The sequence below is a fragment of the Pelobates fuscus genome, chromosome 5, assembly GCF_036172605.1.
Source record: "Pelobates fuscus isolate aPelFus1 chromosome 5, aPelFus1.pri, whole genome shotgun sequence".
Lineage (NCBI taxonomy): Eukaryota > Metazoa > Chordata > Amphibia > Anura > Pelobatidae > Pelobates > Pelobates fuscus.
In genome coordinates, this window is record NC_086321.1 from 368295256 (window position 1) to 368312569 (window position 17314).

At 47.8% G+C, this 17314-nt stretch overlaps 3 protein-coding genes across 3 annotated transcripts in view; all 3 read right to left on the minus strand.

Moving 5' to 3' along the window:
* The window catches only part of ARSG (arylsulfatase G), a 114673-nt gene extending 111547 nt beyond the window's left edge, over positions 1–3126 (minus strand). The window contains exon 1 of the mRNA XM_063456102.1: positions 2961–3126. The gene's annotated coding sequence lies outside the window, so the exon portion shown is untranslated. The remainder of the gene's footprint in view (positions 1–2960) is intronic.
* Positions 1–17314, minus strand: part of GNA13 (G protein subunit alpha 13) — a 598177-nt gene that overhangs the window by 485540 nt on the left and 95323 nt on the right. The window lies entirely within an intron of this gene.
* AMZ2 (archaelysin family metallopeptidase 2) overlaps positions 7166–17314 on the minus strand; it is a 42791-nt gene continuing 32642 nt past the window's right edge. Inside the window, exons 7-8 of the mRNA XM_063456631.1 lie at positions 7854–7982; positions 7166–7360 (exon numbers count right to left, since the gene is read on the minus strand). Of these exons, the coding sequence (XP_063312701.1) occupies positions 7166–7360; positions 7854–7982 (324 nt within the window). The remainder of the gene's footprint in view (positions 7361–7853; positions 7983–17314) is intronic.

Genomic DNA, 17314 nt, shown 5'->3' on the forward strand with positions numbered 1-17314 from the left:
TTTTTTATAAACTGCAATAATTACCTTGCAGGGTTAACTCCACCTCTATTGGCTGTCTATTAGACAGCCACTAGAGGGAACTTCCTGGTTTCTAGCTAGAGCGTCGCTGGACGTCCTCACGCTGTGTGAGGACCTCCAGCGTCGCTCAAAACCCCATAGGAAAGCATTGGAATGATTTTTCAATGCTTTCCTATGGGGAGACGTAATGCGCATGCGCGGCATTGCCGTGCATGCGCATTAGGTCCCCTCGGCCGGTGGGCGAGATCAGTCTCGGCCGACGCAATGGATAGGAGGAGCATCGCGGAGACAGCGGCGAGGGACATCGCCGCTGCCTCAGGTAAGTCACTGAAGGGGTTTTTACCCCTTCAGTAACCGGGTATTGAGGGGTGGGAGGGAGAGGGACCCTCCAGTGCCAGGAAAACGGATTGTTTTCCTGGCACTGGAGATTCCCTTTAAGAATAGGTGAATATAATGGAATAATATTCAGAATATTTAAAATAAATAAACAAGCCTGAACATGTTGTAAAAATGTGCCTACTAACCATCTAAACAACGTAAACCTTTCATCTTATTACTACAAAAAAAAGTGCAAGATTTACTGTCTACCCCTATGTTTAAACGGTTCGTAATGTGCTAGAGGAATGCCTTTGGGGTACCTCATAAGCAACTGTAATCATCGTACGCACTACAAAAATAAAGAATTTTTAAAATAAACAAACAAAAAAATAGGGTTTATAGACCATACAATTGTCAAAAAACAAAATAGACAGCCTAAGCAAGACTTAGTAGGTACATTTATCGCAAATAAGGAAAATTAAACCTATCTGGTGTGAAATATTGTTACAGACCTGTTAATCTTATAAAATAGGACCTCACTGAGAGAACTGACATTCAATTGTGCAAAGGGAGCGTTCTGTATACCAGTTTGGTTCATAAATCAAACCGTATACTTTTTCTTCTTTTGTGGATTTTGATAAAGTGTTTTTTTTTAACTTTTTGTCAGAGACCTAAATACATTATTTTGCCGATTCCCACTTACACTGAAATCAAATGTACCGTAATATATGATTCTGCTAAACAGATTCATTAGACTCTCCCTAGCAGAATAGAAATTATTTCTTCTGGGTTTATCTTACATTTTTTTGATACGATCCAGAATATTAATTCGTCCACTTCAGTGTGGTTATTTGCTATATACCAAGTTGGGGAGTCTAAGATTTTATTTATTTTAAAGCTGCAGCATTTTTTACACTAACTTATGTCACTCCATAAATGTGAAGGTAAGATCCCAATCTAGGCATTTGCAATCAACAGGTCAGTCTAAAACAATCCCATTTGAAATATTAACATAATGCCCTTTTAGTCTAAAGATCACATTCCCTTTATATACGCTCATTATGTTAGAATAATCCCTTTAGGCTTTCCCGGATAATGGGTGATGTGGTTTCATTCGGTGTTGGTGTGCTGCAAGGGTGACTTGTAATATGTTCCATTAAGTGAAGTTAGAGCCCTGAGTGCGTCAAGAATTATGGGTGATGTAGTTTGTTTCGCGGAGGTTGGCCCCTGGGTACTGCAGGGCTGATGAGAAATGTGGTTGTTGTGTGAATATTAAGAACTTCTGACGTTATAGGAAATGTCGTTTGCTATATGAAGGTTTTATAGCTTTGCACTGCAGGGATGATGGGTTACACACACACACACACACAAGATGCAAACCTGTATGTAACCTGCTCCTGAGGGTGAAAAGAGGTCAAATAAAGAAATCACATTTTTAGCTGGTGTAGACCTAAAATATAATAACCCTACCCCATTAAAGGAACACTCCCAAGCACTATAACCACAACAGCACAGAGAATTTACCCTGACATTTCAAATCAGCTGCCAGTTTGACATATCTGGAAATGGAGACGGTCCACCCAAAGAATAGGCAGGTCAGCCTGGCATTAACGCACACCAACCTGTGCTAATCACTATTTCAACACTCTCTTCATGGTCCTAGTGCCCTGAGGGTAGCACGGGGGTATCTAGTAATGCGCTCACTCTTCACTTTATGGGGACAGTTCCCTGGTGTTCCAAAAAGTTAAGACTGGACCTAAAATAGGGACTGTCCCACTGTAATCTGGACTGTTTGGAGGCCTACAGGCATCGTCTTGCTCGATGCAAAATACATGCCTATAGCACCTTATTGCACATGCGCAAGATTATCTATGGAAGATTTCACGGTCTTACGGGATCACCAGGAGCCAAACAATGATGGCGGCAAAAAGATGGCGTAGAGGAGGAGCAGCTCAAGGTAAGTACAGCTCCACAACCGCTCCTCTTTGGATTTTAATAAATTGCCATTCGGAAGCTTGGAGTGCCTGAACCTCTTTATATTTTGTGCATATAATATCTGGGACCTGGTTCGGTTACACCCTGGCTCAGAGTGATGGGATTGAGTGCAGTTCCTTATTTATTTTTTGGAAACCTCCATAAAATAAGACTTATGACCTGTCAGGGTCCTGGCAAAATAAATACCAAGCCCAGACGGTGCCCCTCTGTTACAGAGAGACCCAATAACATGGGATGAATTTGCAGTTTTTCCCATTTCAGTTGATTTTCCTGAGGTCACCTACAAGATTTAACCCATCACATCCCTCCTGGGTTGATCATGTCACGTGATGTGGAGGGATGATGGGTTACAGCAAGGGTCCTCAAACTCCGGGCCCCCAGATGTTGCTGAACTAAAACCCCCATGATTCTCTGGCTAGCTATGTAATTCAAAGAATCATGGGAGTTGTAGTCCAGCAACATCTGGAGGGCCGCAGTTTGAGGACCCCTGGGTTACAGGGTCTGTTAGAGCTGCAGGGATGATAGGCATTGCTGTCTGAGATCCCACCACCCACATGGGAGTACAAAGCAGTCACTGTCTGCAAGGCATGCAACATGTCATCATATAGAGCAGCACACAGGCCTCCTACCTGGGCCTCCTCTCCAGGCATGCTCCGAGGGCCTCAAATCCTCGGCCTTTCCCAGCTCTCACGCCCAGGACAACCCCTTGTACTCAGGCATTGTTCTCTTCGGCCTACTATCCAGGGCACACCCCCTCTGTTACTATGGTGACCCCGTGAGCTGTGTCATGTGGTGCTGGCAGCGGCCATCTTTGTCTCTGGAAGCATCCTATTGGCTTCCTGATCAGATGCTGCAATGGGCGGGGACAGGAGATTCCTCGGCAGCCATTTTGGTGTCTGGCAAGGCATTGGTAGTAGAACAACCAAAATCTGGAAAAAAAATTGGAACCAGGGCAGCAAAACACTGGCACACCAGTTTTATCCCACAATAGAACATATAGGGAGTTTAATTTAAATTCGAAATATTATGTAACAGTAAAACAAGACAAAATGAATTCTAATAAAACTGTTTAATATCTAGAAACGGCAGGTGAAGAGGGCCCTGCCCAAACAGGCTTGCCATGTAAAACTTTGTAAAACGATGACAAATACAAAAAAAAAGGAAAAAAAAAGTTAGGAAATCGAATGATCTGGATATACCTGAAACTATTAGGGTTATTCAGTAAAGTGAGAATTCAAAGTGAATTTTTATATATAAGGCCAGAGTATCGGAAACCAAAGCATAGCAGTAAAACCACCTGCCTAACATCGTGTGGGTCGTCTTTTGCTCTGGGGCAACGAGGCATGGACCCCTGAATGTGTCCTGTGGTATCTGGCACCAAGACATTGGCAGCAGGGAAACAAAGTAGTTTTCCTGATAATATAGCTTCCTCTAGTGCCCCCCTCCCTCGCTGCCTGTCTAGAGGTGGAGTTAATCCTGGTGGGTAATTATTGAAGTTTATTTAAAAAAAAAAAAAAACACTGCAGGGTTAAGATACCTTAGACACTGCACCCAGACCACTTAAATGAGCCTAATTGGTCTGGGAACCTGTAGTGTCCCTTTAAGTCCTGCAGATTGTGATGTGGGGCCTTTACGGGCAGGTGGTGTTGTTCCGGTACATCCCATAGATGCTCAGATCGGATTGAGATCTTTTTTTTTTTCTTTTTATTTAAATCTTTATTTTTGCTGTGCAGGTAAAAAAAAAAGTACAAACTGGCTCCAGGTACCCCAACGGCAGTCCTTGAGCTGCTTGGCTTGTATAAAAAATAGGGTAGTTGCTAGGCATTGCACATTTTTTGGTAAATTAGGCGCAAGATAAGGTTACATGCAGGCAGTATATTCAGTTTAGCTAGGTACATGCTTAGATATGAGAGATATAGCATCACCCCTTAGACCCCTATAGCTACATATGAATGCAAGTAGTAAGGCTAGAACATTAAGACAGGTAGTATTTCATCATTTCCATAGTTATACTGGGGCAGGTAAAGACTAGTTAGGTCATATTTAGAAAGTCCCCTTGTGACTGGTTAATTCATGCCCTCTGTGGATTCAGCTTGTTCGCGCTGTTGTCCGGTGGTCTGCCTGTGTTGCGGCTGCTGCGGGGCTGGTTGACAGGTGCTGCACGGAGTGATGTGCGGCATCCGGCTCGCTGGACCTAGACCCCGGTGTGTCTAGAGGGTGGCGTGGTGCGGAGTGGGGGCTGATGTTCCCTGCTGTTCAGGCAAGAACTGGCTTGGGCTGCTGTGCCCCTTTTCCCGCCGCTAGTTGCTGTTCCATCCCCTTACCGGAGCCGGGAACTTGAAGAGAGTCACCCGAGGTAGGTGTCCCGTTAGGGTGCCAGGATGCGTGCGTGCGTGCGGCTGGATTTTGTGGGTGTCTGATCCTTTGGTGCTGCTGAACCGCATTGGTTGCGGCGTTTGTGGGGTGGGCATCTTTCATTCAGATCTTGGGGTAAGCCGTGCGGTCTCCGCCATCTTAGAGTCTGCATCTGGTAGTGCTGCTAGGCCTTAGTCTCAGTCGTAGTGCTCGGGGCTTCAGGGTGAGGACCGGGATCACCCCCGCCGGTCCAGAGGTGGGGGAACAGAGCCGGTTCCTCGAGGGTGTAAGCCCCAGGCTGGACATTGTTCGGCAGGATAGCGGGGCGGCGGCCGTCCGCTCCACTCACTGCCGGAGTAGGCCTCAATTTCAGCATTGAAGATTTCTCCACCAGGGGACTAATACTCGTTGAGCAAGCCTCACCCTGGGTTCAGTGCACTCTTCCCGTCGAGGGCCGCAGTTGCTGGCAGGTATTTTTTATAAAATTCGTAGTTTTGTGGCTGAATGGCTTAGTTTTTGCTGGAGCTGGTCTGTCTTGCGACCGTCCAGCTCGGCGGTCCGGCCCCGCCCATGAGATCTTTTTCATGTTCCTCAAACAATTCCTGAACAATTTTAGCAGTGCATAAGATACACTCCATGTCTGGTTTTATTTGAATCTGTATATTATTCCATATGGGTGTTTAAGACACACTAGTAGGCATGGACCTTTGTCTTGAGAAAGTCTCATATAGAGACGAAACGCGTAGACTTTGGTCCGGTGTTGATTTGCACACAGACTTATCAATCTGTTCCTTTAAGGCAGTCGCAGCCTTTTTTGCTCCCCCGATCCGGCACTATGCTACTCGGTGGTTTGTGCTTACACAGGCACCATCATTCACTGAACCAGTTTGTGTATCCTGTCCGGTGCGAGGGGTCGAGAATGATCACTGGACACTTGAATTCTGGACCACCCTTTGCTGCAGTTACCAAGCCATCAACATCTTTTGGACCTGTGGATACCTTTACATTTTCTTGCTGCTTGCTTGAATGCTAGTGCTACTGATTACTATTCATTGTTATATAGGGTGATTTTATATGTCCATAGCAGTGGTGTGATTTTACATGTTGTTGTTTTTTACATATTTTTCACTATTTAGCTGAGCAGCCCTTTCCTTTAGTGAGTGATACTAGTAAGGGCTTTTGCTCATTATTTGGAGATTTTGTAACTTGTTTCATCCAGGTTGGATACATTTTTTGAATTGTCACATTTAATTGTAGTTTTTATTTTACTGCATTACAATCGTGGGTGCTCTGCTCTGACCTGTGATAATACCCATACAGCTTTATTTTTAAAAACAGTGTTCTCTCTTTAGTCTGTGTTTTTAATAAAGTGCAACGGAATCTGTTGGCGCTATATAAGTGACGATATATTATATACCGGTATATATTTTTTTTAACCCACATAATTCTAATTTTAGCCCTGCCTTCAGGGAACACCATTGCCATGAAGGAGTGTATGTAGTCTTCAACAATCTCTAGGTAGGTGGTACGTGTCAAAGTAACATCCACATGATTGCCAGGATCCAAGGTTTCCCAGCAGAAAACTGCCCGAAGCATAACATTGCCTCCGCCGACCTGCCTTCTTCTCACTGTGTATCTAACTGACTTCTCTTCCCCAGATAAACAACGCACATGCACCCGGCCATCCACCTGATCTAATAGAAAAGGTGATTCATCAGACCAGGCAACCTTTTCCATTGCTCCCTGGTCCAGTTCTGACGTTTACGTCCTCATTGAAGGCGCTTTCGGAGAAGGACAGGAGTCATTTGGGTACCCTGACCAGTCTGCGTCTATGCAGCACCATATGCAGAAATCTGTGATGCACTGTGTGTTCTGACACCTTTATATCATGGCCTGCATTAAAGGGACACTATAGTCACCAAAACAACTTTAGCTTAATGAAGCAGTTATCATGTACAGATCATGCTTACTGCTTAATTCTCTGCCATTTAGGAATTAAATAACTTTGTGTATGCAGGCCTAGTCACACCTCCCTGCATGTGACTTACACAGCCTTCCTAGACACTTCCTGTGAAGTGAGATCTAATGTTCACACTTCCTTTACTGCAAATTCTGTTTAACTTTTACTATCTTAGCTCATGCACTGTTAATAGCTTGCTAGACCTTGCAGGAGACTCCTGTGTGTGATTAAAGTTCAATATACAGATAAGATTATAAAAACATTTATAGTTAGTTAACATCTGATTGAAAATTAAACTATTTTTCAATGCAGACAGTGTCAGTCACATCAAGGGGAGGTGTGGCTAGGGCTGCATAAACAGAAACAAAAGTGATTTAACTCCTAAATGGCAGATAATTGAACAGTGAGACTCCAGAGCCACGATCTATACACCAAAACGGCTTTATTAAGCTATAGTTGTTTTGGTGATTATAGTATCCCTTTAAATCACCTCAGATGACAGATATACAGGTACATGTTTCAATTATCAACTCTGCAATATTCCCCAATCATTTTCGCATTCAAATTGCAGAGGATATTCACCGCTGGGACTGGTCCACGATGGGCTACATGAACACTCGTCAAAAGGTGCAAATTACTTGTTAATTGGTTTTCACTTTGGGATACGTTAATCACCGGGATAGGGTTTACACTTGGTACATCCAATCTAATAAACTGCAAAGAGAGCATTATTAAGGCTGAGATTTAAAATTTATGTGAGAAATCAATTGTTCTCCTCTCTGGACCTGCAATGTCAATGTATTACGTAGAGTTTGCAGGCTTTTATACCCACTGTGGAATGGGCACATGCAGTAAAACTATGATTTATGTGGCACACAGGGTGACTTTCTCAGAGAACCCAGACATGAGTGTTCAAAAGGGGCAGATGGGAGGTGGGGTTAGTCCACAATAAAGTCAGAGCTATAGAGGCGAAAGAGACGACCAGGGACGGCCAAATGCAGGAGACTAGGACACAAATGGAGGGCCTGGCCTCGCAAGTGCAGAGGTTGAACCGCACAGTAACAATGCTGGAAATGCACCACAGACGTAGAAACATACGCCTCAGGGGAATCCCAGAGGAGATTGACACAGAGAAGCTGCTACACTATACACAATGCCTCATAGACACACTAGGAATCAGAGGGGGGTCTACCCCGCCACTAATTACCTCGGCGTTCAGAGTCCGAAAATCCCCAGCAGCACCTGAGGGAACCCTCAGAGACGTCATAGCGGTAACACGTGATGTAGTTGTCAGGAACGTGATCATGACCTTCTCAAGAACGCAGGGGAACATAACCTTTGAGGGAAGCAAAGTGGCAGTTTATGGCGACATTCCGTTGCCTGTGCTAGTGGAAAAAACTTAAATTGGCACCGGTGGCAAAGAAACTAAGAGACTGCTCTTTAAAATACCGCTGGGGAGTGGAAGGGACCCTGGAGGTAACAGCTGGTGACATGCTCCATACTCTGACATCGGCAGATGACCCCGAGGAGCTATATTAACACTTGGACATGCATCCTCAAACTCTGACAGGCACACCCTCCAAGCAACATCGAACCGGCAGAAAAGAGACCGGCACCAGCACAGCACAGAGGCCGACCAGGCCACTAGGGGGGGGGAATACCTCCTGGCGCTGATACACGGACTTCATCTCACACCCCCATTCCCAGGCAGTGATCCACCCAGCCCTAGAGCCCAGAGATCAGTATGCACCAAGGCCAAGCTGAAACTTGACAGTAGACCAGTTCTTAAAGTGGTCTATCAGGGACTCACAGCCAAGGTCAGACCACCACAGGAATTTCCCTCACTATAGGCCCTATGATAGTGGCAGTTAAAAGATCAAAACGATTCATCATTATATAAAAAATGCAATAGTTTATGCCTGCTTTACTCATGCTAACTATACATAAAATGGAAAAGTTATGCTTTATTCATGATAACTCAATAAAAAATATAAATTGAAAAAAAAAAAAGGGGCAGATGGATACTAGGTTTGACCAGCTGATGTATTTAACAAATAGTCATCATCGCTATCTATGGAGGCTTGTTGACTATGGCTGGTGGTAACTCAAAACTGCTGTTTACTTCTGATTGTCTACAATATTCTGAACCCAAATGGACTTGGCAGTGCCCAATGTGGTAATGGCACAGATAGTATGTGGGAGGCAGAAATTTACTGCCCTACCAGAATGCCAGGACATGACTGCAGTAGGCTGCTGGACCGATCTGGCTGCTGATCTTTGAGCCATTTCAGCAATTTATATAAACTATTTATGTTCATAGTAATGTTTGCATGTGAGTTTTACCACCATGGCACAGGAGGAGAGGCTATCTGCCACAAAATGAGAAAATCACTGGTGCAATCTATGGAAGTAAAGATATGTATCAAAGTGTTTTGTTCTAAAAGGTTGTCTAAAGTCAAATGGGCATTATGGGGAAGCTGAAGAGATATTTTTGGGGGGGTAGGGGGAGGAATGTAGTGGAAATGAGATAGCAGGAGCTAAGGTAAGTCTTGAGATATGAGTTAATCTTGATGAAGAAGTTGCGAGATAAAAAGTGGATACATTAAATAAGGCTCGTGGTTGAGATACTTGTGAAAAGAGGGGCTACGGCGGAGTAGATGAGATAAAACAAGGTATAAAGAAGGTGCATACTTTTATAAATAATACAAATACATAGATGATGTCAGGGGTCAGTGGATAAGTGAGAGATGAGCACCATATATGTGTTGCACGGTTTGGTGTAATCGCTGCTGATAGCCTCACACAATCCTGTGTTCTTAGAGAATCGTCTTAATATCACTGAATTCTACGCTGTGCTACAACAGTCATTAATTTGTTGTGAATGTGAATTATATATTTATTTATCAATAAACCACAGTTTGCCATTTGCTTTCTATCAATCTCTTTATAACATTGTTACTGGTGTCACTTACCGTCAGTAAATGAAGACTCCAAAGACAGTAACCTACAGTGCTGTCACATCCTATGTTGTAACGACTTACTCTGACTGTCATTTTGTCCCTGTACCCAGTGGCTTATCACAAGTGCTTTGCAAAACTCCCTGCAGCTATATGTCACTATACCACTTGGGAGTGATTTGACAAAAAAAAAAAAAGTTCTCCTTGCCCATTTCACGGCCGCAATGATAATGCAGAATTTACAGCTTCAGATTATTAATGTCCATTTTGTCCAACGTTGAGGGCAGTGAGCGCCACGGGCGGGTTAAGCCAGAATTCTCAGCCTATCACTGCCATCTAAATTGGACAGAATTGACATTTAACATTGTCAAGATCAAGTTCTATATTATCAATGCAACTGAGAAGGGGCAGGTCTATGGGTGCAGGGGGAAGTCACATTTTTCTGTGGAGAGCCTAAGCCAGGCTCTCCCAAACTCTGGCCCTCCAGATGTTGCTGAACTACAACTCCCATGATTCTCAGCCTATCTATTTCATTCATAGAATCATGGGAGTTGTAGTTCAGCAACATCTGGAGGGCCGGAGTTTGGGGAAGCCTGCTTTAAGCATCATTAGTCCTTGTAACCGTCCAAATTCACTTACTCCAATTCTGATTCAGGAAACATAGCCATGGCTGGACAGGGACGCCGCTGATCGCTTTGAGCGATAAGCTGACGCTCTAAACCAATCACTAACACCCCATTCATAAAAAAAAGTGTACCTACTGTATTTGTTCATTATTTGGTTCATATGGTAACTACTATAAACAAAACAAATTTGTCCCAAATCACTATTTAAACATTACCTCCACTACTCCCAGTGCTATCTTCAGTTATAAACGTGATCTAAGTCTACGTTTAGGTAAAACCATACCGATACTTTCCTGTAACAGAGAGACAGAATGTGAACAATCAGGGGTTAAATTGCTCTAGCACAGACGGAATAAGATCACCCGGAGGTTCATGGACCCAACAACAGAGGAAAAACCACATACATTCGAAATTCGCTGCTTAGATGTATTTAAGAGATTAACATTCTCCCTTGCATTAAAACTAAAACAGGGGGAGGCAGTCCCTAGCAACCATAATTAAAGTGTTATCCAGCCTGGCGACATGCAAACAAGTTGCTCCAGTAATTTTCCTGTCTCTTTAACCATGTGACTCCGAGGTTGACATGTCGCTCAAAACTAAGATTACAGTCACGCCACCATTGATCATGGAGGCTGTGAATTACTTTTCTTATAAATCTTTATCAATAATTACGATCCCCCAAAACATCTCGATTTTGTTCAGATATCTTTTGTTTTGATCTTTAAAAAGCTTGTGACCATTCCGCTCTGCCAGCAACTGCGCACAAGCACAGACTGTGACGGTGCAGGATTAATATTGAAATTCTGTTTGTACACCTGGATAGCTGTTTGTTGAAAGGTCACGCAAGAAAGAAAACAAAAGGCAGCTGAATTTTCAGGCTTTGCGTCCGACTTTCCAATAAGTGAAAACACGTGCAGAGAGGATGGCGCCCACTGGCACACCACGCACGTGATTCAGCAGGTGTCTGATTCGCTCGTTGGCTCATACATATCATGTACACGTGTCAGAGAATGAGGAACATATGTTGCTCTATTAATCTTTGATGATCAGTCCTTAGCTTCAATATAGAGCCCAGCCAGGAGTCAGTGTCCGGGTCCCACACCTAGAACGTTTATACACATCTTTAGCCACTCTCTGTGATCCTTAAACACATCGACAAGCGTGGGACTGCTTGGCTGCTCCTGATCGCATGCTCCAAAGGCAAATGTATTCTCCATTTCCAGAATCCACTTGACAGGTGTATAGTCGCCATTTGGGCAGTCGGAATCCAGGACAAACCACCCCCATAACCTAACCCAATAACACACAGACACTAAGTATTATGGGGAAATTTGTCCACAGCTTTATTAACCAATAATTATAATAATAATAATAATAATAATAATAATAATAACAATAATAAATTAACATATTAAACATGGGTCATTGCCCCCCATACTCCGCCCCCTGGCATCCTGTTCCTTCGGCTACCATACAAAAGGCAATGACCCCCATATAATAACACCTATACATATTTATAACATATTTATCACATACACCAACATTCCAAAGTACCAACCAACCATTAACCACGGCAGGGGTATACCCGGATACCCCTGCCCCACCAGGTTCTGAGTCACCTCCAGGACTCGAAACCTCTCAACCACCGATGACCACAATCTGTTATTCCACCTCACGTTCATCCAGGGGAGCCTATTTTCTCTCCTTCGGCTCCCCGTCCCGCCGCTGTGAAAGAAACGGGTTAAATAAACACATAACAAACAAAGGGAGGGTGGGTGGGACAAACTCAACCGGGTAGAAAGTTAGAATGACTCACCTAAGATGGCTGCTCATTTAAATAGCCCATCCTACTTACCCATAATCCAACCCTTGCTTACTTCCTCCTAAGCCCGCCTCCTAACCCCTGTCAAGGCCTTTTTCCGCTTAGCTGCGCTCTGGCTACATGGGGCTACATGACAGGTGTATAGTCGCCATTTGGGCAGTCGGAATCCAGGACAAACCACCCCCATAACCTAACCCAATAACACACAGACACTAAGTATTATGGGGAAATTTGTCCACAGCTTTATTAACCAATAATTATAATAATAATAATAATAATAATAATAATAATAATAATAATAACAATAATAAATTAACATATTAAACATGGGTCATTGCCCCCCATACTCCGCCCCCTGGCATCCTGTTCCTTCGGCTACCATACAAAAGGCAATGACCCCCATATAATAACACCTATACATATTTATAACATATTTATCACATACACCAACATTCCAAAGTACCAACCAACCATTAACCACGGCAGGGGTATACCCGGATACCCCTGCCCCACCAGGTTCTGAGTCACCTCCAGGACTCGAAACCTCTCAACCACCGATGACCACAATCTGTTATTCCACCTCACGTTCATCCAGGGGAGCCTATTTTCTCTCCTTCGGCTCCCCGTCCCGCCAGAAGCTCAGACCTTGACCCCTTAAGCTGTCTGAGCTCCGCCACCCCGAAGAAACAGAGCCATCCGGATACCATCCTGCCAACCCAAGTTGAGCAGGTCCAAACCAACCTCCGAGAGGTGAACACCATCCGAGCGGTAGTATCCTGGCAACCCTTCCTCCAGCTCAGAGTGCCTTACTACCACGCCCCCAACCTTCCGCACAAAGCTTGCCATCAAGCTATTCACCTTCTTCCTGCACCTATCCATAGCTAACGGATCCCGAGCGTGCCGCCACCGGCGCCTCGGGACAATCTCCGACCAAACCAACATGACCCCCGGAAGCAGGCCCCTCAACTTATTGATGTCCTGCTTCATCCACTTCACCAGCCGCCGTTGCGGCGTAAGACCCAGGTCATTACCCCCAATATGCAAGACCAGTAAGTCTGGCGCGTATCCCGCCGCCAGCATCCCAAACAGTTTACCACAAACATCCCCCCAGCAGAAACCCCGATACCCAAACCAGCGAACTGCCAACTGGCCCCTCGGAAAACCCAGCTGCTGGCCCTGCGCTCGAGCTGCGGCCCTCCTCTCGGCCCAGAAGACAAACGAATGGCCCACGATCCATGCCTCACGCCCTGGGGGGAAAAAACAAATGATGAGGGAAGTCCGACAGAGACCCCCACCCCAGCCCAAATAACACAGAGAACCGTTACAGTACAGCCAGGTACAAATCGCTCAACCCCAACATATATACAGTTTTTTTTTTTGTTTTTTTTTTTTGCATAAAACGGTCCCCAAATGTATTATTCCAACAGACCCAATCGGACATAGGAACGGAATCTTACTGATTCCCACCTCCCGATCCGTTTCACCACCTCGTCCCCCAATCCCAATCGAGCCGCCTCCGTGGCAGCCCCAATACGGAACGAGTGTGTTCCAAATCTTTCAGCATGAAGCCCTAACTTCCCCAAGCCCAACCGAAAAACTTTCGTGAACTGAAACCGGGAGAGGGAGGATCCGTCGGCATGCACCAACAGGGAACCCCCCATCACTGGCCTCCGCGCCAGGTACTCTGTCGTAGCAGCCAACGGGCACAAAGCCGAGCCCGGCAAGGCCCCCAGTGCCACGTCCCGGCCCACACCGCGGACATCCGTTTTGGACCTGCCAAGGTGCACCACCACCTTCCCATCTAAGACACGAACCCCTGAAAATTGCAAGCCCCCTTGCACCATCTTATTAGTGCTTACCAATTCCCCAATTCGAAATGCCCCAAAAAACGCCAAAATGAACGCCACCTTAAACAGAGAAGCCTCGAACCCATCGAAACAGAGTTCGGGCAACAAACCCACCAAATCCCCCAGTAGTCGGACTGACACCGGGCGCCTGGTATCCGGCGACCTGCGTCCCTTGCGATATCCCTTCAGGGCCTGCCTGATAATGAAGGTCTTAGTAAAGTCCTCCTTCCCATGCCATCTGAACCAAAACGCCATCGCCGCCATGGACCTGTCCACCATGGCAGGCGACGCCCTTTTCGCCAGCAACTGACAAGTATACCACAGGAAAGCATCCCGCAGGGCCTCCCCGCTGTCCATGGCCAGCCCGTCCAGCGACCGCTCCCACAGGCCCCAAACCTTACTGTACGAGGCCCAAGTGGCCGGTGCCAGAGAAGCCTTCACAAGTCCTCCAAGCAGGATGTTCCCAGCTGCCAAATCTCGTCCGGGCAAGCCTGCCCGTCCTTCGAAGCCCCCGGCGCCACCAGCCAGAATCGGGACCACTGAAAGCGAGACAGAGCGTCAGCCACCTCATTCAAATAACCGGGAACATGCCGCGCGCGAAAAACAACATTCCGAGACATACACAGCAACACCAATCGCCTAAGCAGCCTAACCACCGGCCTCGAGGCCGCAGACTGACGATTCACCGCGTGAACCACCGCCATGTTATCTGAGAAAAAGACCACTTTCCGATTACGCAGCTTGTCGCCCCATAGTGCCATCGCAACTACCAACGGGAATAACTCAAGGAAAGCCAAGTTGCGCATAAGAGGGCTCGAACCCCAAGAGTCCGGCCACCTCTCCGCACACCAACAGCCCCCAAAATATGCCCCGAAACCCACACTGCCCGAAGCATCCGTGAAAAGTTCAAGCTCGGCCGATGACTGGCCCTCCTGCCTGAACAACACCGTCCCATTAAAATCCTGCAAGAAGGCATCCCAAATGCCCAAATCCTCCTTCATGGCCGCCGACACCCTGATGAAATGGTGCGGAGACCGAACCCCCGCAGTAGCAGCCGACAGGCTGCGACTGAAAACCCGTCCCATCGGGATTACCCGACACGCAAAATTGAGCAGCCCAATCAAAGACTGGAGCTGCCGCAGAGTAACCTTGCGCGCCCCTGCTACAGCGGCCACCGCCCCTCGAAGCCTGTCCAGCTTATCTCGAGGCAGCCTGCATTCACCCAACCCAGAGTCAATCTCCAGACCCAGGAAACTCAGACACGTGGTCGGGCCTTCAGTTTTTTCCGCCGCCAGCGGAACCCCGAAGTGGCCCGCCACCCACTCAACCGTCCGCAGTAGGCGCAGGCATTCCAAGGAATCAGCCGGCCCCACGCACAGAAAATCATCTAAATAGTGAACAATAAAACGATTCCCTGCTTCCACCCTTACCACCCATTCGAGAAAAGTGCTAAATTTCTCAAAATAGGAGCACGAGATGGAACAACCCATGGGCAGGCACAAGTCCACGAAGTAGTCCCCTTCGAAGAAACACCCCAGCAGGTGATGACAGTCCCGGTGGACCGGCAGCAGTCGAAACGCGGCCTCAATATCCACCTTCGCCATCAGAGCCCCACGCCCGGCCCTCCGGACCAAATCGACCGCCCGGTCGAAAGACGCATAAGACACCGAGCACAAGTCCTTATGAATACCGTCATTCACCGACTCTCCCTTAGGGTACGAGAGATGATGAATGAGCCTAAATTTACCCGGCTCCTTTTTGGGAACCACCCCGAGTGGGGAAATCCGCAGGCCTCCCAGCGGAGGCACTGTGAATGGGCCCGCCATGCGGCCGAGCCCGACTTCCTTGCCCAGCTTCTCCCTAACCACGTCCGGGAAGTCAGCCACAGACTTCAGGTTGCGCAGCCTTCCCGATCCCCCCTCCCGCTCCTGAAACGGAATGAAAAACCCTTTCTCAAAACCCGCCCGGAGCACAGCGGCGTCCGCCCTGTTAACGTAGCGGCTTAGCCATGGCTCCATCGCGCTTAGTCTCACCGGGGTTAAGCCCAGGGGAAGCGGATGCTCCCCCTCCACCGGCCGCGGCCGCCGCACCGGCGCCACCAGACTTCCCTTTCTTGAAGCAGCGGTTGAGCCCATGAGCGCCTCCGCAGCCGGAGCACTCGTGCTTGAAGCGACAGGCGGTCCCCCATTTGCATTGGCCCTCATTATAGAGCCAACATAAGCCCTTTGGTAAGGCGGCCGACGAGGCGGACTGCCCCCTAGCGCCGGCCGAGTTCTGAAAGGGCTGCGCCTTTTGCGCCATCATTAACTTCATCCAGAGCGGCAGGGCCATTTGGTCCCACCGCATACCCGGGTTAGCCGCCAGCCGCTGCCTAAACTACTCATCGTACCGCCACCACGCCAACCCTCCGTAAGTCCGGTACGCATCCCAAATGCCATCCAAATAACAAAACAGCGAGGAGCATAACCCCGGCGATTTCTCGCCGAGCACGCTAGCCAGTACGCAAAAGGCCCTCAGCCAATTCCCGAAGGATTTCGGAATCTTGCGATACCGCTTCCTTTTCTCCTCCTCCTCCATCTTCTCGTCCTTCTTATCCTCCTCCTTGAGGTCTATAAAGTCCTCCAAGGGGAGGAGGGAGAAGATCTCACAAAACTCCCCCTTCCATATTTTATCCTTTACTTCCTGCTTCAAATGGACCCCCAACGGGCCCGCAAATGACACATACGCGTGCTGTCTAGCCGCGTCGGGAATGCCCCCTGTCAACTCAGCCCTCTCGCTCCCAAGCTCCCCTACTTCCTGCGGCAACACCATATCCCCGCCCGAACTAGGCCCTGTGGAGTTCCCACCCCGAGAGCCCGCAGCCCCAACGCCCGGAGCCCACACCTGACCGATGCCGCTAGTGTCACCCCCCGCCCCCAATGAGTGGAGTAGTGCCTGAAGTGTAGTAATTAATGCGGTAGAGTGTAGTGACCCACTGGACTCACCGGCCAAGCCCCCTGAAACCGGGACGGCGGGGGCTGCATTGCGGATCGCCCGACATCCAGGAAGAGGAACTTCCGCCGCTGTCTCGCCGACCGGGGAGCCCACCCGGTGCCCAGCCTGCGAGGAGGCGGAACGGCTCCGAGACCTAGGACAAGGAGAAGAAGTCCTGGGTAGGGTGTAACGGACATCAATACCCCTCCCGTCACGACCCCGGGAGCGCCTGCTCTGCACCGAAGCCTCCCGCTGACCTCTACCACCACGTGGCACCCTGGACCCCCTGGGGCTACGACTCCTCCCGTCTCTACTAGTAGGCCGCCCCTGCCGACCATACCTAGGGGCTGCCGCACATTCCCCTGCCGAGCTGTCCGAGGGGGAGCAGTGCCGACCCGACCTCCCCCGCGCCTCCCGGGACCCCTGCGACCTAACGGGTGAAG